This window comes from Halyomorpha halys, unplaced genomic scaffold (assembly GCF_000696795.3).
Source record: "Halyomorpha halys isolate HHAL.00 unplaced genomic scaffold, Hhal_1.1 Scaffold1432.1, whole genome shotgun sequence".
NCBI classification, from domain to species: Eukaryota; Metazoa; Arthropoda; class Insecta; order Hemiptera; family Pentatomidae; genus Halyomorpha; species Halyomorpha halys.
In genome coordinates this window covers 199668-223654 of record NW_027109346.1, presented here as the reverse complement: position 1 = coordinate 223654, position 23987 = coordinate 199668, and the positions used below count along the sequence as shown (strand labels likewise).

Genomic DNA, 23987 nt, shown 5'->3' with positions numbered 1-23987 from the left:
TCTTAACAGAAACAAATCTATAACTATGAATTACAAAAAATGGAACAATAAACTTAAATCTACATGTCTTACAATACATAATTGGCATAACAATCTACTAAGTCTGGGCCTGCTAAAAATACGTAAAGAACTTAATACATAATTAAAAATAAAATTTTTATTTTATTCAAAGAAAAAATCCTACAGGCAGTGCATTGGCAAACCTGACAGCAGGTCCCCTTCCCCCCCCCCCCAAGGTTCACATTATGTCAGTAAAAGACTAGCTTTGTTGGCGGCCCATTAGAAGATTTTTTGATATTTATATATTAATATTTATATTAAGATTGTTGATATTGGAAAATGATTGAAACAATAACAGTCCTACTAAAAAACCTATTTGACTTAAATATGTAAACAAATTCTCAACTAGCTGATTAATATTACAACAGAGGCAATGTTGGATTTCAATATGGCAGGTGAAATATACTTGTTTGTACACAATTGTTTGTAGAACTTTTTAATGAATTCATTTTATTTAAGCTTTATTAATTTGAGTGTTTATGAAATGATTTTAACTCAAATTATAATTACTCAATGAAAGTTTTAACTAGATAATTAAATTACTACTAAATGTCTATATTTCACCCATTTGAAGTACAGCTTACAGAAAACAAGATAAAATACATTTTTGGATTAATACTGTATGGAATTTATGCTTAAATATTAAAATCCCAATACAGTATTATAGACTTGTATATTTACATAGATTTTATCTACGACAATTAAGGAATTGGGCATTAATTGAATCTTTTTCTCACTCATGAAACCATAAATTTCTATAACTTCTTTAACACTCATAGTTTATTTATGTAATCTACTATTTGGGAGTTTTTAGATTAATTAGTCATATAAAACACCAATATCAAACAAACAGAAATTCACAAATATACATTATTGAAAATAAAACATCATACACTATCTTCACAATTTAATTAAACCAGGTAATTACATGAAAGTTTTTTGTTGAAATTGCAAGACTGAAAAAATAAAATTATGAACTTTACTAAATCAATAAATAATTTCAAAGAAATTTTGCAGTTTCAATGACTAAAGTTATAAAAACAAAAACTTATAATACCTACTAGTTCTTTATATAATGAAGCGGATAACAGTATAAGAAAGATATAAATAAAGAATAGAAAAATGAAGGATTGTTGAGTAGCATTTCAATTATTGGTGAACCATTGAACTACAGTTGCTAACCAATAATTTGTAGATAAAAAATAAATAAATAAAATAATAAACATTATAAAAATATATAAACTTACTTTAACTTTAAAAAATTAATTATTGAAAGCTAACTAATTACATAATACAGAAAGTAAACTTACCATAGCTCCATCGTGTTTCACAGGAGGTGTAGGAACAGGTAATTTTATTTCAGGAGCTAAAAAAACAATTAGTATTAAATAATTGTAATAGCATTACTGCATTATAGAAGGAAATACATTATTTACAAAAAAAAAAACTCACTACAGCCATTCTTAATCCTTTGCTTCAGATGAGGAGAGATTTAGCCAAATTCACTAAATTAAAATTGCAACATAAAAATAAATCTTCCCCTGACTACAAAAATATTACTAACCTGGTTTGGCTTCCTCATTTTGAGGGGGAACATAGTTCTTGATTTCATTTTCATAATCTGATAAGATCATAGCTATTCTATCAAGAGCTGCTTTGTCAGTGGCTTTCATATCATCATCCATATAATCATCCTCATCAACTGATTCATCCTGTAAAGGTGAACTGCTTCCTGCTTTTTTTCTTTTTTCATCTATAAAAGAGTTACATTTTACAAACTTTGTTCAGTTATCAAAATTAATCAATATGTGTATAGTGTTTGTTTTAAAGGCAGAAACTCAATTAATATAGCAACATAACCTTACCTTTATTCATCTTGCTAATGTGGACACATTAATATTTCCATCTTGTAAAATGATAAAAGGGGTAGACTGATAAAGGAATTTAATACTTACTCTTATATTCCTCAAGAACTGTTTTGGTCTTTGCATCAACCTTGACAACTAGTTTTTTCCCAGCAATTTCATAGTCATGTAGAAGCCTGATAGCACGTAACCCAGCATCAGGATTTCCAAACTCACAGAAACCGAATGCTGTAAATAAAATTAATCATATCAGTATTTTTCCAAAAGAAAAATTTTATAAATAGTTATCATAAGAAACATTTTATAGCATAATAAACAAACATTTTTAATTATTAAAGATAAAAACAAAAACAAAAATTATAATAAATAGAAGAAAAGGGATAGGATTATTCCTATATAAACAAAAGAGATATTCATGACACCTAAAAGAAATTAGGAGCATATTAACGGGCCCATTCAATTTCGTATAGATCGGACGACCTGTTGGAACAAGGGGTGGCTCCTTGTACTGTATGAAGATGATAGTACACACGAACTTACGACTTTAATAGATCAAACGACTGGATGATATTGCTGGGTCTTAATCCATCTTAACTACTCTCAGTTTGTATCATTTCTATCAATAAGTAACAATATTAGTTTTGTTATTATATATTGATGAGAATGAAAATTAAAAAACAGATGTGGATGAAACAACGGCTGATTACTGAATACACAAAAATAATCAGAACCAGATAAATTCCAGAATTTCTCCAGAATGACAAGTGATAGTTTTTTGGAGCATTAGAATTAAATCATTTTTTAAATGCTAGAAAACTAATAAACTGACTCTTTTAGTTTAAAAAATATATTTTTACAAAAGAACCTGAACACTCATTTAGTTTAAACATTAATGATTGTCAGATTATTCATTTTCTCTCTTCTTATTAATTTTATTCCTGGACTGTCTATACTTCTTTTTAAACCCTCTTTTAGTATCTAGTAGGGCTTGAGTTTCTGTCCAACCTTCAATATACACACAATTACCTATTAATAGAGTTACTCTTTAGAAATAAGGCAAATGAATATTTCTGATTGTAATTTTTTTTTACCATGTTTGAGTTTTAGAGAAAAAGCTTGCTAAAGTGAGTAAAAGACGATCCAAAGAAATGCAGTTTGTTTGTTTACTATTGTTTAATACACTAAACATACTATATTTACAGACCAAGATTCCATCCACAACCAGAGACTTCTTCAAATTTATTTTTTTGGCTTTCTAACAGCAGTTTTCAAATGAAAATTAATATATAAACAGTTGCATCAAAATATAAAATTATAAATAAAAAGTATTGGTATAAAAAATATGTTCTAGAGTTTTAAATAAATTTATAATAATAAAAGCATAGTGAACATAAAGGTTTGATGCTGATACCACAATCACCACCCACATACATCCATTGACACTCTCCAAATCCAAATCCAAACCCACGAGGTTAGTCTTGAAGAATTTTCTCAGTTATGTAAGATCCGTGTTTATTAACTTTTTACGAAAAGGTTTGTAACTAAATTCTACAACCTTACACACCCATCTTATTTGCTGCAATGCAATATTTAACGGATAAAGTAGTGTAACTCATCCTTTTTCGATCCCAATATTTTATTTTCAAAAACCTAAAGGCACTGTTCTTTCCTTAGAATAAGAGCCCACGTTTCACATTAGTAAAGAATAGTAAGAAGAATAATAGTTTTATAAATTATAACTTTTTAATAAGTAATAATTAAATGCATATTATTTTGTTACCTAATTACTAATGTTTTTTTACAAGAGTGCAAAACACAATAGAAATAAATAAAATTGAATTATAAGAGAAAACCCTCACGCAACCAATGGCGTTAAAACAGACCTAGTGACTAATACTGGATTAATAAATTTATTTTACTAGTCCATTAACTATAAAAATCTGAGATAATTTATTAGTTACTAATCAATTTAAATTAAAAAAAAAACTTAACTAATAACAACACAAAGTGGCTTAGTTTACTCGTTCATGTGTTCTTATTTTCATGACCAGAAGTAAATTTTAAAATACATTAACAAGCTTTTTAATAGTAAAAACAGTCTCCATAATACCCAAGTAACTCCTTTGGCTTTATGTGTATCATCATAAGTTGCCCATATCATAGTACAAACTGGTGGGACGGACAAAAATGAATGGTTGCCCAATGCATTCTACTTCCAACAGCATGCTTTAACTCAAACACTTATACTTGTAAGATCATAAACAAATCATGTAACCCATATGAAAATGAATGGGCCCCTTAAATCAATAATCAAAGTTTATTGAGTGATTACTACTCCAACTGCCCACATTCATTTTTCTGTTTCAGTGATTTTTGCATATTTAAAACAGAGAGAGATTAATTAGTATTACAAGCAGAATCTGAGAGAAACAAGTTCATTATAAACTAAAATGATAGTTTCTTCTGATTAAAAAGTCAATATTCTTAGAGATATGTATTTCAGGACCTTTAATTGTAAAAAAATTAAGCAACAATAAACTTAGAGCTACTTATTAGGCTCAATTAATGATAACATATAACTTTTAAACTCACCTTGAACACGTTTCCAGGAGGTGACATGCCCACAAGCAGAAAGTATAAAACGTATCATTTGATCTGGAGCACGTTCAGTAATATTTCCAACAAAAACTGTTACTGATGGGCCATCAGGCTGAGGAGGAAGATATCGCACTGGGGGTGCTGCTTTAGGTCTAGGCGGGGCAGAAGTTGTAACTGGAGTTGGTCTGTAAGCTCTCGGTACCATAGGTGCCAGAGGAGGGCCACCCATCATCTAGGAAAATCAAAAGGTAATTAATTTTTCTTCTAATTGCTAAAATAATTTTATTAAATTATGTAAGTACATGATTTTATTTTTCAAATTTAATTTCCATATCAGTAAATCATCATAAATAACAGCTACCACTTACAAATGCATAACCATACTGTAAAACAATTATATGAAGAGTATTTGCGAACACAAAAAAATGTTGTTTTACAGAAGCTTTATTGGACATCACAAAATAAGGCAGGTAGACATGGACGTGGTACTGTTGAACATTTTGTATTGCCAGTTCTCTCATTTAATTCAGAAAGAGTATTCCTTAATCGATTATGGTTCTTGCCGATTCCTTGCTTGAGCAACTCTGGAAGCATCTTCACCCAATGCCTCTTAATATCATACTTTAGGGTAATCTCCTTAAGAATAAGGTCATCCTTTAATTATTAATTTTAGGGCATTAATTGGTATTGTTTTATTTAAGAATAGTGTATGCATCAAAATTGCTTGTTTAAGCACTAACCAACTAATCACTAACTGTGTGACAAGAGAATAAAAATTCCTAACCTTTCATCAGTGAATGCTGAGGAATGAAAGTTGGAACACCACAATTTTTCAGACTGCTTTATTTCACGATGTGTGCTATACCATACCAATAATGAAATGTTTTTGATGCAAGTATTAAAATTAATGTCTATGCTTCTAATTTAGAAATTATAATTAGAAAATGTTACTAATTAATCAATATTAAAAGTTATCCAAATTACCAATGTAAGGATGTACTTAGCATATATTTTTGTAAGTCCCTTTGGTTTATTTATTTATTTTCTTATTACAAAATAGTTCTTTGAACAATTGATTCATCTTGCAAGTAAAGAATTTAGCATCATACTCCCTAGAATTCCCAAGGTAAGAAGTAAGGTAATTGATATTAAAATGTATCTAAAATCGAACTTACATTTGTGTATACCAAATGTAATGTAATGTGTGTGACCAAAATTCTCAGCATTAACATCTCCTAATTTCATCCCCTCATTCTTCTATGAAAATTAAGAGATACATTAATTAAATTAGTTCGGAGTCACAAGTGATGAAAAGTAATTAATAATTAATTAGAAAGGCAGAAAATGATTTTTATTTTTCAGTTTAAAAATTAATTAGCTCACACCTTGTGCCTAGAAACTTGAAATTTAGAATATATCAAACTATTCTTCATAGTCTTCTTTAAAGTTTCGAAATATAGCCACTTTAGAGAGAAACACTTTAAGATTTTAAAAAATGAAATACCATAAAAAATACTTGGATCTAAGTATAAATATGAAGAATTTAGAAGTATGTAATAATAATTCATGTGATAGCACTAAAAATAATTCAATTGATAGCAATATGGAAAATAAAAAGGGTGAGTAAAGTTGTAGAGCTTAATAACAAATGAATTTATAAATAATAAATAATATTAAAAAATTAAAAAATAATAAATACTGAGATGACTCATAAACATCACAGGATTGGAACAAGATGTAGATGAGAGGATTGTGTTAATGCTGATTTTTTTTTTTTTACTTCGTCAATTTGGATTATTCAATATTCGAATTACTGGAATTGTACTATACAGCTACAATTCCATAAACAAATTTTAGCAAAGGTGATGAAGATATTAAAACCTATTTATGTTTTTTAACATCTTTCTTTTGGACTCAGGGAATTCTGAAACAGGTAAATTAAAAAACTGTTTTGACTGGTTGCCATGCTCTCTATACCTTGGATAATCGAAGAAATAAAAAAAAATTATTTATTTTAGATTCTAAAAAAGAAAATCATTAGATATCAACTGAAAAATATGCATAAATATATACTTACAGGACCCATTGGCATAGGCACACCTGGCATGAGTGGAGGTGGAGCTGAAAATAAAATTATTTATAAAAACTTAAGTTTTATTACATTAATATTTTAAATTGCTAATATTAATCCTCGTCCCAGAAAATAATGTATTAAAACTAGGAAATGATGGTTGAGGAGAAATCAGAAATAAAATTTGCAGCAAAAAATTTTGATTGACACTCAAACCTATTTTACAGACCTTCTCTAGAGCTTAAAAATCAAAATTCAAGAACAATTGAACATAGAGGGGTTAAGCTATCGGCTTATAGCAAATATAGTGATAACAGTTTACATAAAAACTATTTATTTCTGGCTTTACCTTCAATAATATCTCCTAGACTTCATACAATACTTAACTATAATGTATCGCAATTTAATGTATTACTACTGAGTTGAGGACATTATCGAATAGCTGTACATAGTACAGCTTAGAAAAAATAAGATACTAACTATAAATCATTTATTGGTTTTCTTAAACAAACTCAACTTTACCTATTAGGGTCGAAATGATGTAAATCATTTTTGAAAACATGTTATGGTTTCTTTAGTCACATATGTGGAGACTTTCTCAGTTTCAGTGAACAAGGTTAGACACTATATTATAGGAATCACATGGTTGATCATAAACATTCAGATAGACAATGCAGGATAATTGGAGCATTGTCCTGATGTAGAAACTATAAATCATTTATCCAGAGTTTAAGATATCTTATATGATTTTTTATGTGTTCAGTCTTTTACTATAATTTTTAAACTCAATACCTCAGGCACTTTCCACATAAGTTACTCTCAAGATTTTTTATCTTTTGAATAATTTACTACATCCTTTAAGGATCTCTCTAACTCTGTTGCCACAACAACAGTAATTGACATCTTGAGGTGCATGGTAGTCAGATCTATGCAAGGCATACAAGGCAACCTTAAATAAGTGTTTATCAAAATGGGTTACTACTACCTTTATCAAATAGATACTTGTTATATTACACTAGACCCAGAGAACTCTACTTGAAACCCATGTATTGCTTAATATTAATTGTTAGGAATACGTTAACAAAATTTAAACTATAATAATCACTAGTCTTATCTTGAATGAAAGAAAAACCTTAATGTACCCAAATTCAAAAATATATGTCGCTAATCTATTATTGATACTCAAATAAATCCTTTAATTCCCATATATCAGAAAATAACGTACACAACAGTATGTAATCACAATGAGGATCGTCTTAATATACCATCAGTAGTGGAAACTGTGCCAGAGGGAAAATTTACTTTTGGTTTAACAGCAGTTGAAATAGCCAGAGCTAAAAGTTAACTTTTAATTTTACAAATTAAACTGAACTTTTGACAACTTAAAAGTTACATAGTATGGTATTTCTGGTGACAGTAAGTAACATATTTGATTATCAATTATAGTAAATAAATCATAAATTAAAAGCATAGAACTAAGTTAAACGGTCTGCTAAAACTTATATTTAAAAAAAAATTACAATTATTTCTAAACATGAACATAAAAACGTAGAACGAACCTCCAATTTGCATGTATGGCATTCCCATGCCAGGGGGCATAGGAATTCCTGGTACCATAGGGGGTCTTCCAGGATAAGACATGACCATGTAGCCAACACTAAAACATTAAGAAGTAAATATTACACAATCATAACACTTCAATACTTAATTATGAAGTTTATCATACTTACTTTCCTGCTGATGTTGTTGGAATGAATGTAGTAGGTAGAGTTCCAGGTGGAACCAAAGAAGGGTCTGTAGACATCTAAAAAATTAAATACTTACTTAATTGCTTTATTAATAAAGAAATTAAGGTACATATGAAAGCCATAGATCATACATCAATAGCACATAGTAAATCTTAATGCTCAAGGTAAAATCCGAAGAGAAAAAAATAACTTAAACCTAAAAAGAAAGTGTAAAAACACACGTTTCTTATATATCAAATTCAAATGACAAGATAATCATACCTCCTTGAGGTAAACTGAGCTGTTAATATTTATAATACGAAACAAACTATCACCTCCTGACAAGAAACACATACAATTTTAACTGGACTAGTAAAGAGTAAGAATAAAATATATGAACATTACTGTAGAGGACAAACATAAATAAATCTATCTAAGCAGCCAACATCCAACTACAAAATACCCGACAACAAAATGGTGAACCGAGTAATCGTGAACCCAAACTGTTCAAGTAAAAGAAGGCTTTAGGCATTAAAGTGACTAGGATTATGATGTGATATTATGCTATAAGTAGAAATAGGACTTAAACGATCGTTGGTCTTTTACTAAAGTTATATTAAATAACAAATTCTTGATATCGACAAATAAATACAGTTGGCTGTGACTAGAAAAATCATTGCAACCGGGTGTGCGTCTTTCAAATTCTAGGTTATAAGTATCTACTTATTATTGCGTTGAATTAAGAATAGTTGTAATTGAAGAAATGGTGTCAGTTGCTCATCCGTTTATGGTAGTTTGATCTATAATCAACGTACTCGTTGATTTTCACACTTTTCTAAAAAACTTGTGTAATGTTTTCAGGACGTTGAAAGTTGTAGGTCTTATATCGATGAACTGTTCTCACCAGATCAGCGAAAGTGTTTAGAAGCATTAGTGTAAGTTCTTTGGGTAACTAAGGCCAGCCATAAATAAATGTGTAATATTCAAATCATGAATGTATGTATATGTTTTAGTTGTTTGAAGAATACTGTTATTGGCAGTAACAGGCAAAAAGGTAGTGTCATAGCTCAAGGTGTAGTGACAAGACTAACACAGTTGTTACAGAATGTATCTATACCTACAGATATTCGTGTTGAAGCTGCAGTTACTCTAGGATCTTTAGCCAAAGGAACCGAATCTCATGTCAAGCAATTAATTGATTTTGGAATTGCGCCTCTTCTTTTAAATTGTATGTATTCCAAAATTTTAAGCCAAGATGCCATTAGTGTTGTTTCACTAAGAATTCTGGAATCTGTTATTCATTTTCAGGTATTCTCTCTAATGACGATCCTAAGCTTACAGATGTATGCCTTCGATGTGCATGCTCTATTTTCTCACATCCCCAAGCACCTTACGGACTCATATTTCAGGAACAGCAAACAGTTTCTCACCTCCTGAAGTTAGCCATGCAATCTGTTTCTAATCAAATATGTGTTACAACTATTTTGAGTGCATCTTGCAAGGTAGTGAATTTTGTACACTGTGACTTGTAAATTAGTGTACAGAATTTCTGATTTTCGATTTTTGTTTCTAGACTCTTGAACATCAAATGTTATTATGTGATCAAGGAGCTATTTATACATTAGCAGCTTTATTGTGTTCTCCACATTACTCAGTGTTGATGCCCACATTAAATTGTATAGCTAATCTTGCATATCAAAATGCCAATGTGTCAGCGATAATAGCCACAGCTAGGTACATCATACTTATACTTTTAGTTTATACAAACTATTATTTATCAATTTTTTTTATACCTTCTAAAGTAATATTGTTTTTACTGGCTATGTAGTATACTAAGTAGTATGTGGGTTGATAATATTTAGTTTAATGAGTATTTAAACTTATTGTAAAGAAGTTAAGTGTAAATAAATTTCTTCAATCAATTACGGTAGCAAATAAAGTTAACCATACATGGCCTATATTGTTGAATAGTATAGGAAACGGGTCAATATAATTGCAGAAATATATCCCATAGAGAAGCAGTATATTGACTCAATAATAGTGGCCATGTAAGATCTTAAAGAATATACTAATATTTGAGGTATTTTTAAAATTGGTATAATTCGATAATTTAAACAATATTAAGTTGATAACCTAAAGATGTATGACATGTCACAATCTCTCAAGTGGAAATTAATACAAAAAAAAAAAAGCAATCCTTCCCAGCTCACTAAGACCCCGAGGGAGTGATGGTCCTATATTACTTTTGAAAAATTTGCTTAATACGGGAAGAGTGAAATTTTTTTTATATTGCTTGATTTAACTACCTTAAAGTCTCCTCTAACTGTATTAAGCAAATTTTTCAAAATTGATATAGGACCAGCGCTCTCTGGGGGTCTTAGTGGGGCGGATTCAGCCGGTAAAGATTGCCTGACTTAAATACTTTATTTAAAATGTGTTTGTTTAGTATTAGTATTATAGTTCATCAGGAACTAAATGAAATGTTTCAAAGCTGATATGCATTTTTTAACATTTTCCATCAGTTTTCAACCATTTAATGTAAATAATTTAAACAAATTTTGGATGCTGTATAGTTTTTTAACTGTGTCCTAGTTTTTTGGTACTAGTGATCAACCAACTGATCCCACTTACCAATTCAGTTTTAGTAGGAGTAAACTATTCTCTAAACCTTCTGTTTATGAGCAGGATTTTTATCACTAGATTATTCAATAAAGATATGAATTACCTATTTAATCTTAAATCTGTAATGTATTAATTCATACTTTCAGTTTTGTGAAAAACTAGTCATTTGTGATATTAAATCTTTAACATTTGTCACTGCAGGAAAAAAACATCAGAATGATAGTGGCATACTAAAAGGTTTTGTACCCCATAATTCCGTGACAGCTATTATTTTCCTGTGTTAACAAAAAGCTTAAAAGAAATAAAAATTAAAAATTTTTATAATATTTCTCTCATAATGGCTCGCATGATTCAATATGAAATCAAGATATTATATCAGATGGTTAATGTTGTGAAGCCAATAATGTAAACAAATCAAATCCCAGTGCTTATTGCCTATAGGTAGTCTATAGTCCCTCATCTGTAATATTGTTTATTTTCTTCCTTTTAACGTAAGTTATTATGCACTTCTCTCTTCTTTAAGGAAGTAAAATCCTGATGATTCTCAGAACTCATTATTATCAATAGCCAGTTGGTTTCAAAATCAGAACCAATTATAGCTTTCATGTGCCTATATCTAAGAAATATATAGTCTTTTGGAATCATTCTTCTAAAGTCTTAAAATATAAATAAATTGAATATCATATAAACAGGAGAACCAATTTTTTTCTTTTTGTTTTGTATGGCAAAAATCTGTCCTTGATGCCTGTGTACCACATCTGTCATCCTGTGGAAAATAGCCTCAAAACTTGTTTTTCTGTAAACTGTTGTGTCAAAACAGAAATAATGATTTTATTTAAATTAAAGTATTTTCTCTGTGATTTATTCTAGATTTTAAATGTTAAATGACTCAAATTATAGTTTTTCAGGACTTTTACTGTAAAATAAATCTCCAAGATAAAGCAAGATAAAAAGTTATAACTTCATTTGCATTATAAGTGAAAAAGTATTCATTTCATAGTAAATTATGTATACGCTTATTTGAAAGGAATTGAAATTAGTGTTTGAGTAGTGCCATTTGTGTGTCAACTTTTTTTTCCCCATCCCCACCAATTTTTTAACGTTTTTTCTCTATCCTTACAAATGATCAATTTTGTTCCTTATTACATGGTTAGTGCCTATGTGATATCTTAACTTTTTTTTTCCCACACCTTTTCCTACTTTTAAATATAATAATAACTTAAATAATTAAAATATTCATATCATAATACATTTGTTTTCCAATTATACAGAAGTGGAATATTAATTAACATTTATAAAGTGGTGGAGTTCTGCTACTTATGACTTTTTTAGGTTTTATGGTTGCAATGAATGTTTAGTTTTGTCCAAATGTTAATCTGAAGTGATACTTTCCGATAGGGTAACTATTTATTAAGCAAACTATTAATTTAACATAGTTATTATTAAGTATGATATACGGATTACATTTAAGATGCTAGTAAATTATTGAACCATAACATTCATTGCAATTGATTTCTTGATATTTCTATGCCTAATGCAATTAACAACTTTTGTTTTAATTTTTTTTTTTTCTGTAAAATGGGACCATACCAGTTGGTGGATGTTATTTAATTGGGATGGCTTCCATAGCTTGTCTGTTAATGTATTTAATTTGTTATCTATCAAAATTATTTGTAAATTATCACTAGTTTGTTTCATTTGACTCACTGACTCCTCACTATTATCTATACTTTACTATAATTACTGTAGAGCTCAAGATTTATTCATTTTTTTTTTAAATTGTTGGTTACAGCTTTGGTGGAGTTTCTGTTCCTGATTTGTTAGTTGGCTTAATGTCACGGGATCGACCAAGTGAAATGCAACTAGCTTCTGCAAAATGTTTAACTTATATTCACCGTGCTGGAGCTATATCTGCTGAAGATTCTAAAATCTTATACAAAACTCTTCCCTGTCTTGTATGTTTGTTTAAGTTATCTTTCTATATAGTGTTAATTAATTACTAAAATTTTAATTTTCACTATTAATGATAAGCTTTGGAGGAAAGTACATTTATTTGGAAACTAATTTAAAAAACTTATGTACATAGTTATCAACTGATATGAGGCTTTATCCTATCTGATCTTCACCTATTTCTTGCAATTTCCACCTTTATAAATGAAAGAAAAATGATTGGATGTATAATTGACAAAACCATGATGTGCCCAAATATTGCTTGTACAATTATTTTATTATTATAAATAACTATTTTATGTGTTTGAATAATTATCCCAGTTGTATAGAATGAAAGATCAGTTGTAATTTATTTAAATCATTCCTATCTTTTTACTATCTCACTATTTACAAACATTATTGTTATTAATGCTATTTTATCCATTTATTTTGTTCAATTGGTATAAATTGATGCGTTATATGTGAATCTATTGAATGAAGCCATATCCAATTGTGAGTTCTCTTGAAATTCATTATAATTATTTGTATGAATTTGAACTTAAATCTAACACTGCCTTTCATATCAGAGAAGACACTACAATTGAAAGAAGGGTTTTACATTTCAATCCGGTAATTTTGAACTTGACTACTATAAGTGAAAATAGCTTACCTCGAAAATATCTTTTGATCAAATAAAGGCTGCGATTGAGTCCTATCCCTCACAATATACTAGATATTTAAATTGCAAAATGGTAAATTTCAAATACGTGTTAAAAGCTACACAATAATTTAATTTATTTGTGATAATTTAATATAATTTTTTTAGGTATCAAACTTAATAAAATCATATCATGTTTTATTGGGGAATAGTATAGGTAATTCATAGTTACAGAAACAAATGTCAAAATAATCGGGTGCATTTGATCAGTTATTAGTGGCATTTAATAAATCATTATTGTAGGGAAAAGTATGCTGGTTTCTTTTCCACATAGAGTTTATGAAGTGGTGTAAATAACTTTTCTTTAATGCTAGTGGTTTCCTTTGATAAATTGTTGTCCTTTGAATTTAGGGAAGGTCTCATATTCTGCTGGAAAAGTATAGTCAGCGCCTCTATTAATGTCAAAGACAACAGTTGAATGGCACAATCATTCTATCCTGCTATGAAATATTCTCTGACACACATTCTGTTGATCCCACCAATAGAATGTTTTTTTTATCATTATGTCTACAACTATTTTTAGTTAAATAAATAGTTGAATAAATGTAAATGTAAGGTCCTGAAGATTACAATGAATCAAAAACTGTTATACCACAGTTTGATTTATAAAGTGTAGTTTAATCAATTTTAAATTTCTTAATTAAATTAAATTTTAAGTAATTTGTTATGTCTTAAAAAACAATCAGCAAAAAATATTGTGAAATGAGTTTTTTAAATTTTAGTTTTGGTCAGTTGAAAGTATCTTCAATATCCTCATATTTTGAGATTTTTAATGAAGAGAGAATTTGAGAATTTTACTTTACAACACTTATCATTTATACCTGTTTCATTATTAGAGCTTTTATTCATTCTGCCATTGTTAGTGTTTCTAAAAAATGATGTATTTTTTTTTTTTTTTTTTTGTGATAAGAATGGATTACTTAATAAATGATTTAAAAGTTATGTCATGTTTACCCAAAGCCAAATAAAAAGATAATTTTTGGTAATACTCGTAAGAATCCTACGCAATGAATTTGTGTGGTACAATCTTGGGGATTTCATGTATCCAACATTGCAAAGCTAGTTTTATTTCTGATAAATATTGATGTTGGCACTTCAAAAAAAAATCATTAGATATCTATAAAAATGTGAATATTTAGTATTATAATTGTTCGAGTTTTTTTATCTCATACTTAAGTTTTTTCTTTTCCCAAAAATTAGAATGTTTCTCAAGTGAGTTCCTACTGCAAACATAGTGTTATTAGTTTGGGATGGATTTTACTTTCTGTGTATCATTTTTATTTATTTATCAATTGGGGTGAAGGTAGTTAGAACTATTGGGTAACTAGAAAATAACTCTACTTTATATACTTTAACAACTACCCAATTTGTCATCCTATTTATTTTGATTCCTTACACTATCTAGAATAGCTTTGGGATAATAATTACTGCCACTACCAACTAGCTCTATGTAAATCCACTTCCCTTCCATCAAATTAAATAACGTAAAAACGATGGAGATTACTAAATGGCCAGTTGTTTTAGCATTTGAATCTACTTTATTTTCTAATTACCGCATTGTTATAACAACCCTCACCCCTTGAAAAAATAAATTATAAAATAAAATAAACCATTCTGAACTATTTACACTGTGCTCGTAGTAGTAATCCATATTTAAAACATTTTTGGAGGGAAAACTTAGGTACTAGTTATAAAAACTATAATAATAATAATACTAAATATTAACATGCTTATAAATATGTGATGACTTTTTTGACCTCATCTCAATATATACTCAACACTATCTGTTAATATTGCCCAGTGTCATTTTTATTAAAAACCAGATCAGAAAGTGACTTATCTTCCAGTTTTGACAGATCCTCCTTTCTTCTGTAGTTTAGGATCAAAAACATATATTTATTATATGTTAAATTTACATATATTATATTTATGTCTATTTATATATATTATATTACATTTTTTCCATTTAATACCAGATCACGTGATTGTTTTTACTTTTTCCGACTAAAAGAGTTTTAAAAAAATGTATTGACAAAAATATCCAGTTTAGGATTTTGGTTTAATATGTTTAGAACAATAATTTATTTGTTAGCAAGGTCATAACTTTATGACATCAAGATTTGTAAAAGGTTATTCATTTGTTTTAAAGGTTGTTCTTTGTAAAAAAGATCACACTTGTGAAGAGCGTGTTGTAGCTGCTGAAACAATCGCATACCTTACTGAAGTAAACACAGACCTCCAGAGGTTAGCATCAATTTCTAATCAGTTAATTCCTACTCTTGCAAATATGTTGCATTCTCAGTCTGAAGCGAATAATAACAATAATGTTCACCTGGATCCATGTGTTATAGCTGATATGAAACAGGCTGCTTTTAGGGTAAATGTTTTATGAATATACTTTATTTATTAGTTTTTCTTAAGAGGAAAGAAAGCATATATGGTTTTTAAAAAAAGGCATTTTTGCAGTTTTCCAGCCTGTTAGATTTGTGAAAAATTGGAACCCTTTTTTAATCTGATGTGATTATACAATCATTGAAATTGTTCATGATCATATCGAAATCAATTTTAATCTTCTAAGTTTGTTATTTAATCCTCAACTAAATTTTTATAAAAATGTATATCAATTATGAAATAAATTGATTTTAACATTAAGTGTTTTTGGTTTAGTTAAACTAGTGATTGGTATTTTTATGTCTTTGAAATTCTTAACTTCTTTCATTACAGGCCTTTGCATCATTGGGAGCTAATGATGAAGACATCAGGAAACGTATAATTGAAACTGAGAGGCTGATGGAGGAAGTTGTTTGCGGTTTAGAGGATCCAAATGACAAAGTGAGGCTTGCAGCTGTACGATGTCTTCATTCACTATCTCGTTCGGTTCAGCAGTTGAGGACAACATTTTTGGTAAGTATTGGTTTTTAAAAAATGAAGATATATGCATACCTATCACAAATTCTATAATAAATAAAAACTTTAGTTCTTTTAAATTTATTGTTAAGCCACCTCAATTCGACATGGTCTCCTTGTCGGAAAGCTTAACTAAAAAAATAAATAAAAACTGGCTCGGATAAAACATTTATTCGTAAATTAAATTAGATCAAATACATAAATTAAATTAAAAACAAAGAGAAATCTTCTAAATAATATAGGACCCAATTGACAAAAAATAATAAAAAAATGCTTCTTTTGACGAAAATTACAATAAGAAAAATAATTGGTAATTACAAATTTTTGTAAATGATGAAGTGATGAACTCCGATGGGTCGGGGTCCTGCAGTTCGTACCGAAAAGGTCGGGGACGACGTTCTGTTCTTAAACGTAGGTGGGCCCACACAGCGAACAGCTCAGATGATCTCATCCAGAAAGGTCTGGTGACAAGTACAGCGACTGGGCGACTGTACATAGGCTACTCGACAGGGCGAGTGTACATGGGCGACGATGTCGACGGGGCAACTGACCTTAGGCTACTGAACCTGTAGTATTGTTGTGGCTAATAATCCTACTAGCCGGTATTTCACTATACAAACATTACCAGTATAATTTGTTTTCTTTTAAACCGAAACACTATACAGTGATATAGAATTAGCACAAAAAATACATAGTAAACAATGTAATTGTTTAATACCAATTGAATATATTTTTTGTCTATATAAAAAATATTTACATTTTAATTGAGATATATATATATATATATATATATGGCGTTAAAATTTATAAACCATTGAAAATTAACATCCTTTAATTTTGATAATGAGGATTTATTGTAGACAGAATTTGGGTCAGGTCACAAATTATTTATCATAAAATTGTGATAAAAATTTATTTTTACTTATAAAGAAAAATAAATTACTTGAAAATTAAGGATTACTATAATATGAAAATATTTTGCCTTACAAATCAAGGATAGATTTAAAGTTCAATTAACTTTAGAAGGGGGTAAGAGGTGATAAAGACAATTTATGTGTAAAACAAAAAAACGGGAACATATAAAAGTAACTAGTTATTATAGTCTTAGTAAAAGAAAGAATACAAAGAAAAACTGGTTTAATGAAGAATGACTAAAAATTTGAACATGAAGTAAGGCTTATAAAAATTTAATTTAATGGAAGGAAGGTGATACAGGTGGCAGTCAGTTAATAATCTCCCAATAAATTTTTTGGCTACATTCTGTTCTGGAAATGAGAAAATTCTGACCCCATTATAATTTTTTATACCTTCTCAGTGAATACCTAAACCATCCAACTAGTAGACATTTCTTCCTAATCTGCCATTTAAATGTATATCAATGATAAGTTCTTCCTCTGTATTATTAATTTATCTTTCACCCATACCCATTCTTACATCATCTTTCTTCTGCTTATGCAATAGTATGAAGGACCTCTCCTACTTGCAAGTAGACCACCAACTGCTGATGCTCACAAAGTTTTGTCATTTCATTACAGTATGCATTGAAGTTTCTTGAATCATACAACCTACTTCTCCCCTAGTTATTCTGATTTCGAAGGTCCCTGAACATTAGAATATTGGTCATATATTCCCTTCTTCCCTCTAGCTTGTAATTTTTTATCCTAATTAATTTTTGCAAGTTCCAAGTTGCAAGGGTATGTTGTACTTAATTTTCCTTGCCTGATTACGAAATCTGCCTGGCAGTTTTTCATAAGGTGAATAATGTTGCTGATCTTGTAATGAATGCAAATAATTCATACTCCTGTCTTATCTTACATTATATTTGTGTTCAGTGTACTGTTAAAAAATATAGGGTATTAACAAATTATTAATGTAATTTACATGATATATTTAGAATAAGTATTTACTTTGTATTTTTTATTTCATTTAGGACCATTCTGTTTGGAAGCCTTTGATGGGTGTACTTCAAGGAGCATCTGATGACTTATTAAGTGTTGCAAGTTCTACATTATGTAATCTGCTTCTCGAATTTTCACCGGCTAAAGAACCCATATTGGAGTCAGGCGGTGTAGATCTTCTTTGTAGCTTAACTCATCGACCTGATCCAGCCTTAAGGTTAAATGGTGTTTGGGCATTAATGGTAATTTTATTCAAATAAATGTATTTTTAGTTTATTTGTACAGACATTTTTTGTAGATATCACAATCATTTTGAAAAACATAGGTTTGTGTACATGTTTCTTCAATTATTATTATTATTAATTTATCTTTATCTAAATTATTTTCATTTTATGTCTGAGGAATAAATTATGCTGAATTTAAGTAAAGAAATTACATAATGCATTACTTTAAAAAAATTGCTGTTTTTGGCCAGAAGTAAACCTTAGAAGTTAGTCACCAACAATAGGGTCAAGATTTTTTTTTCCCTCATAGTTAGTATTCTTTTATCATAATGATGATTATAGTCATAATCGAGGCATAATTATTTAAATTCAATTTGCTTTATATAATTATTTTATACGAGTCGCTATTATTGCTAATATTGAATAGAATTAATTTGGTTTGGCAATCAAATGAATTGAAAATTATTAATATGTATGTTATTTATATAATTTGTTTCTTCTATTAGACAAAAGATCCTTATTTTTTCCAGAACATGGCTTTCCAAGCTGACCAAAAAGTAAAATCACAAATTTTACATAAATTGGGAACTGAACAAATCTTCAGACTTTTATCAGATTCTGAAGTGAATGTTCTTATGAAAACTTTAGGTTTATTGCGAAATCTTCTTTCTACTAAACCACATATAGATCAAATTATGGCCCTTCACGGAATTCAAATAATGCAGGTAAGAATCATTTTTATGTAATCCTACAATGCTTGATTGATTCAAAATAACTGATAAATGATAGTTTTACTCTTACGAATGATCTTATCTACACTGTTAATTTGATGGAGTTAAAAGGTGTATGTTTCTTTGAAAAATTATTGTAATACATTGCAATCTCATTAATCTGAATTAATTGATGTAAAAAGAGGAGTTCATAAGAACTACATACAATAAAAGATTAAATCTTTATAAATAAATACAATTTTACTCACTGTATAAATAAATTTACACATTACTTGGAATTGAAACCAGAATTTATAAAAAAAAAAAATTTTTTAGTTATCCTTCACAGAAGTTTGGAGGAGGCAGTATCACATCTCCTGAAAGCAAATAATGAACATAACTTTACATTTTTTAACCATAATTTTTAATTATTTTTGGTCTAAAAGATTTTCAGATTTTCACCAGCTTACTACTTCTGTTCTAATACTTTTTTTCCTAGCTCTCCTTTTTTAGCTTTTATTATTTCCATGATGGAGAAGGCATTTTAAGGAATAAGCTGGTAATTAATAATAATACTAGTTGTATTGATACCAATATTTATCTTTATCATTTTTCAAAGTGTTGGTTGAGGTCAGCCATGATTAAAAGCTTTCTTTCTTTTTCTATTTCAGGCTGTTACTCTTATATTAGATTCAAATCACTCTGCTGATGTGAAAGAACAAGCCCTTTGTATTTTAGGTAATATCGGAGATGGTGATAGTGCGAAAGAATTTATTATGTCTAGAGAAGATATTCTAAACAAAATTCAGGAATATATGGTTAGTTAGTTATTTCTTTATTTGTGTTTGTTTCTCGCATTCTTTTAATGTTTAATAAGGATTAATGAAAGAAATAATTGTGTATTTAAAATGTTCTGTATGTTTCCTTCTAAAAAAAAAATTTTTGATTTTTGTCTTGGAACAGCCAGATAGAAAGAAATATTCATATTGGTTTATTTAAATGTGTTTCCTGAATTCTAGATCCAATCATTAAAACATATTTTGCCTTTTAAAATTGTTAAAATGTTTACTTTCAGTCCTTCAGAGTACACTTATTAGTGTCCAGCCTACGATTCGTCAGATTCTTTTTATTTTTTAAATTTAAGACTTTTTTTTCACTCACTAAATTATAATCACTATTGATAAAATATATATTTATAGATTAAGGTATAGCATAAATGATGAAAGTAAAGAGAGAGAATGGCCATAATGGGTAGTTCTGTAACTAAATGATTCCAACTAACTAATCCTTACCATAAGGATAAGTATGGACCCATTAAAAATAATAAAGTCTCAGGAGCTTAGCCTAATATTTATTTTATAAATTAGCTATGTAGACAATGTAGTCAAATTACTGCTGGGAGATCTATAGTTTTCAAATTATTTGGAAAAATAATAAAAAGTGAACCACTTCTCATGAGAACCTCGGCAGAATACTTGTAAAAATATACTGTACTCTAGAACAGTAGCAAAATAAACAGTCATGTACTAAATTATATCTTTCCTTAAATTTGTCTTGCTCTATAGAGAATTTAATTACTTTTCATTTAATTATGTAGAATTTTACACAAAATTTTATACTTTTTGAGTTAGGCATAAATACAATACGTTCTCTTCATAACTTTTTCTCAGGTATATATTACTTATAAAAGTTACAGGACTTTAAATAGATGACTTTAGATAAGTTTCATGAAAATGGTTTGAGTAATTTCAGTAGGGCAGCCAATAGAACAACTCTTTTCCATATATTGTGCCACTATTGCTCACAGGGTGCCTGATTTTGTATATAGGCTTTAGATATTGAACTCCTACAATAAAAAATACTAACATAGTCAGTTCATGTTTAGTGGTGGCACTGAGACCAATGACTGAAAATATATTTCTTGGCTTTAGGAGTCTTCGAAACTTGAATGTCTGTCGAAAAACAGATACTACAAATTTGACCTGATGGTAATTTTTTATACCTTATCTTGGTGGTAGGGAAAGTATTGACCTAGAGAGCTGGAAAGATGTTCAATAATTAGTCTTGCTTGATACTTGTGGGATTATGATAAAACTTATAAATAAATAAAATCGCACAATAGCCAGAATTGTCTTCCAGGAAGTAGATATTTCTCCAGAATTCCAAGAAGGGTAAATGTTTGTAATAACAATAATAAAATTATAATCAAGTAAACCATAAAAAAGATTTCTCTTTAAGATTGCTCTTTAATCTGATGTTAGTCCATCTCTACTGTATACCAGATTATACCCACTCAATGGAAATAGTCTTAAAATACTATAGCCCTTGCCAATTCTAAGCCTGGATAAAAGAAGGGGGGTTGGTTTATGGTTTGACTCCGCACGAATCGTTAAAAGATAATTGTTATGAATACTTAACAGAGCCTTGGATGTAGGACTGATTTTAGGGAATGATATGGAAACAAACATACAGTCGGAACATGGAATGTACAAACTTTATGTAGAGCAGGAGCTCTTAAGAATCTTATTGACAGAGCACAGGGCTGCCTGGCTATCTTGGCTATACAAGAGATAAGATGAATTGGCAAAGACCATATAAATGGAAAAGATTTCACTATGCTATATATATATAGTGGAAGTGAGATTAGACATGGATTTGGAGTATCATTTATGGTAATGAATTGGATAAAATCTGGAATCCTAGATTACCAACTGATTATCCAAAGTAATATGCAAACTACTCATTTCAGAAATATCAGTCTAATTTGTGTGTACTCTTCCATAGATAAGAAGGATAAAGAAGAGAAATATATTTTAATGATTATACAGAGGCAAGAATTCATGGAAAGAAGTTTGTTAGAAGCAAGAAGAGAATAGCATTGAGGAAGTAGAAAACTCAAGAAACAATAGGGATATACATGATTTCTAGTTTAACATTTTAAAGCATGTTAAATAGAAAAACTTATGTTAAACAGAGAAATATTTCCTTCTTTTAGCATGTTAAAACGATATAACATAGTTGAGAGTCTGTTACATGTAGAATGACATCACACAACAGACCTGTTTCATCATTTTGTTTTTTATGTTAGTAGTGTTTTGGATGTTATTATAACCAATAAGGCAATGATTGACAATAATAATAATGTAATGATAGTTGTCAATTAGCTCATCTTGATTCTCTTCCTCGCAAGTTAGAAGATCAACAAGGCATTCATTAGCCAAACTTTCACTCATCATCCACTTTTCACTTACTTTAGGCACATAGTGATAAATTACTTTAAACAATACTTATAAGTAAACAATATCATGAAGTTTTGGAAGGAAAGATTATAAAACAAGCTGCTCAGAAAATCCACTAGGAGCTCTTATGCATTTGACCTTTAACATGACTTTAAATAGGGCTGCTCACAATCTTATACTTATAACATTTAACATGGTAAAATATTTTACATTTAACACATCATGAATACCCCTAATAATGAATCTCACAAATTTTATAAAATGGTGAACGAGAGTGGAATGTCCAAGAGAAGAAACAATCAAAAACAAACATGGTAAAATGCTGATTCTGAATCAAGGAGGTTCAAGAAAGGTGGCGACTACATTTCAAGAGATTGCTGAATCACACAAGATTTTCCATAAAAGAGAAATTTTGGTTATTTAAAATTTTAATGTAGGCCTTTAATTAGATAGCTATATAATCAATATTATTAATTAATTAAGATTATTCTTATTTGTTTAATTACAGACCCATAGCAATGTAAAATTACAAATAGCTGCAATTTTTTGTATATCAAACTTGGTATGGAAGGAGGAAAGTGGTGCTGCTGAAAGACAAGCAAAGTTAAAAGAAATGGGCGTGTATAGGCTACTCCAGCAGTTGATAATGACTTCTGATACACTTCTTTTTGATAAGTAAATATTTTTCAAAGTCAAGGCATTCTCTTCTTTTTTTTTTTTCTTTTTTTTTATTCATAATATTAAATTTCTATTTTTAGCGAAATACTCAAGCAAAAACTAATAGAAATTTCTAAAGATGGAGTTGAGGATTAAGGATTGGTTAATTTGAAGTTATTCGGTGCATATTCAATGTAAATAAAACTGTTTAATATTCTTCATATAAAATTTTGGTGTAACAAAAGGTTTGCCATTAAATTTTTCGTATTTTATCACTTCAGAAAATTGAAAAATGTACACAGAATGTTTGTTACACATTTAAAAAATCATTGTGTAACTTTTAGCCTTTTTTGAGTTTTTTCTAAAATGTTAAGATACAATTTTGAACATCATTCTTCAGTACTAATCGACATACTCATGTGTAAAAAATTTTCAGAAAATAGCTAAGAATAATAATTAATTAATGGATGAATGCACAATGCGCATTATACTCAAAAAATAAAGCATGATATGACTATGATATAGTTGTTATTTCCTCTCAAATCCTCATAACGGTTATAATCTCAGATTTTTTAACTTCGTTTAATAATCTGTACAGATATTTTCTCTAATATTATCAAAGTTATTTGTATTTCTTCTTCAATGCTCTCCAGGTAATTTTAACATTTGGAAAACAGACTTCATTGATTGTTCTAAAATTAATTAATATAGTTATGAACTATATTTTATATGGATAGTTTATCTATATAAATAAACTAGGTT

The 23987-nt window shown here is 28.9% G+C and overlaps 2 protein-coding genes and 1 long non-coding RNA gene across 7 annotated transcripts in view; 1 reads left to right on the top strand and 2 right to left on the bottom strand.

The window, feature by feature from the left end:
* Positions 1 to 8813, bottom strand: part of LOC106689699 (RNA-binding protein 25) — a 39343-nt gene extending 30530 nt beyond the window's left edge. For 2 of the 3 annotated variants that reach the window (XM_014434815.2, XM_014434816.2), the window contains exons 1-8: positions 8604 to 8813; positions 8325 to 8398; positions 8154 to 8251; positions 6601 to 6644; positions 4518 to 4755; positions 2016 to 2153; positions 1625 to 1813; positions 1371 to 1426 (exon numbers count right to left, since the gene is read on the bottom strand). In XM_014434815.2, the coding sequence (XP_014290301.1) occupies positions 1371 to 1426; positions 1625 to 1813; positions 2016 to 2153; positions 4518 to 4755; positions 6601 to 6644; positions 8154 to 8251; positions 8325 to 8398; positions 8604 to 8675 (909 nt within the window). In that variant the 5' untranslated portion in view covers positions 8676 to 8813. Of the gene's footprint in view, positions 1 to 1370; positions 1427 to 1624; positions 1814 to 2015; positions 2154 to 4517; positions 4756 to 6600; positions 6645 to 8153; positions 8252 to 8324; positions 8399 to 8473; positions 8493 to 8603 lie in introns of those variants that run through there. The other variant, XM_014434817.3, reaches the window with a different exon arrangement.
* Positions 8814 to 8931: 118 nt separating this feature from the next.
* Positions 8932 to 23987, top strand: part of LOC106689700 (armadillo repeat-containing protein 8) — a 16874-nt gene continuing 1818 nt past the window's right edge. Inside the window, exons 1-13 of one of the 3 annotated variants that reach the window (XR_010843456.1) lie at positions 8932 to 9111; positions 9183 to 9256; positions 9335 to 9549; positions 9630 to 9823; positions 9895 to 10055; positions 12736 to 12898; positions 15740 to 15967; positions 16315 to 16494; positions 18428 to 18637; positions 19150 to 19344; positions 20001 to 20147; positions 23077 to 23243; positions 23327 to 23470. Coding sequence is in view for 2 of the 3 variants with exons in the window: in XM_014434820.3 (XP_014290306.1) it covers positions 9085 to 9111; positions 9183 to 9256; positions 9335 to 9549; positions 9630 to 9823; positions 9895 to 10055; positions 12736 to 12898; positions 15740 to 15967; positions 16315 to 16494; positions 18428 to 18637; positions 19150 to 19344; positions 20001 to 20147; positions 23077 to 23243; positions 23327 to 23381 (2016 nt within the window). In the remaining variant the exon portion in view is untranslated. The remainder of the gene's footprint in view (positions 9112 to 9182; positions 9257 to 9334; positions 9550 to 9629; positions 9824 to 9894; positions 10056 to 12735; positions 12899 to 15739; positions 15968 to 16314; positions 16495 to 18427; positions 18638 to 19149; positions 19345 to 20000; positions 20148 to 23076; positions 23244 to 23326; positions 23471 to 23987) is intronic. The other 2 variants (XM_014434820.3, XM_014434819.3) reach the window with 2 other exon arrangements.
* The window catches only part of LOC136795789 (uncharacterized), a 12136-nt gene continuing 7741 nt past the window's right edge, over positions 19593 to 23987 (bottom strand). Inside the window, exon 3 of the long non-coding RNA XR_010843457.1 lies at positions 19593 to 19706. This is a non-coding gene — a long non-coding RNA (uncharacterized lncRNA). The remainder of the gene's footprint in view (positions 19707 to 23987) is intronic.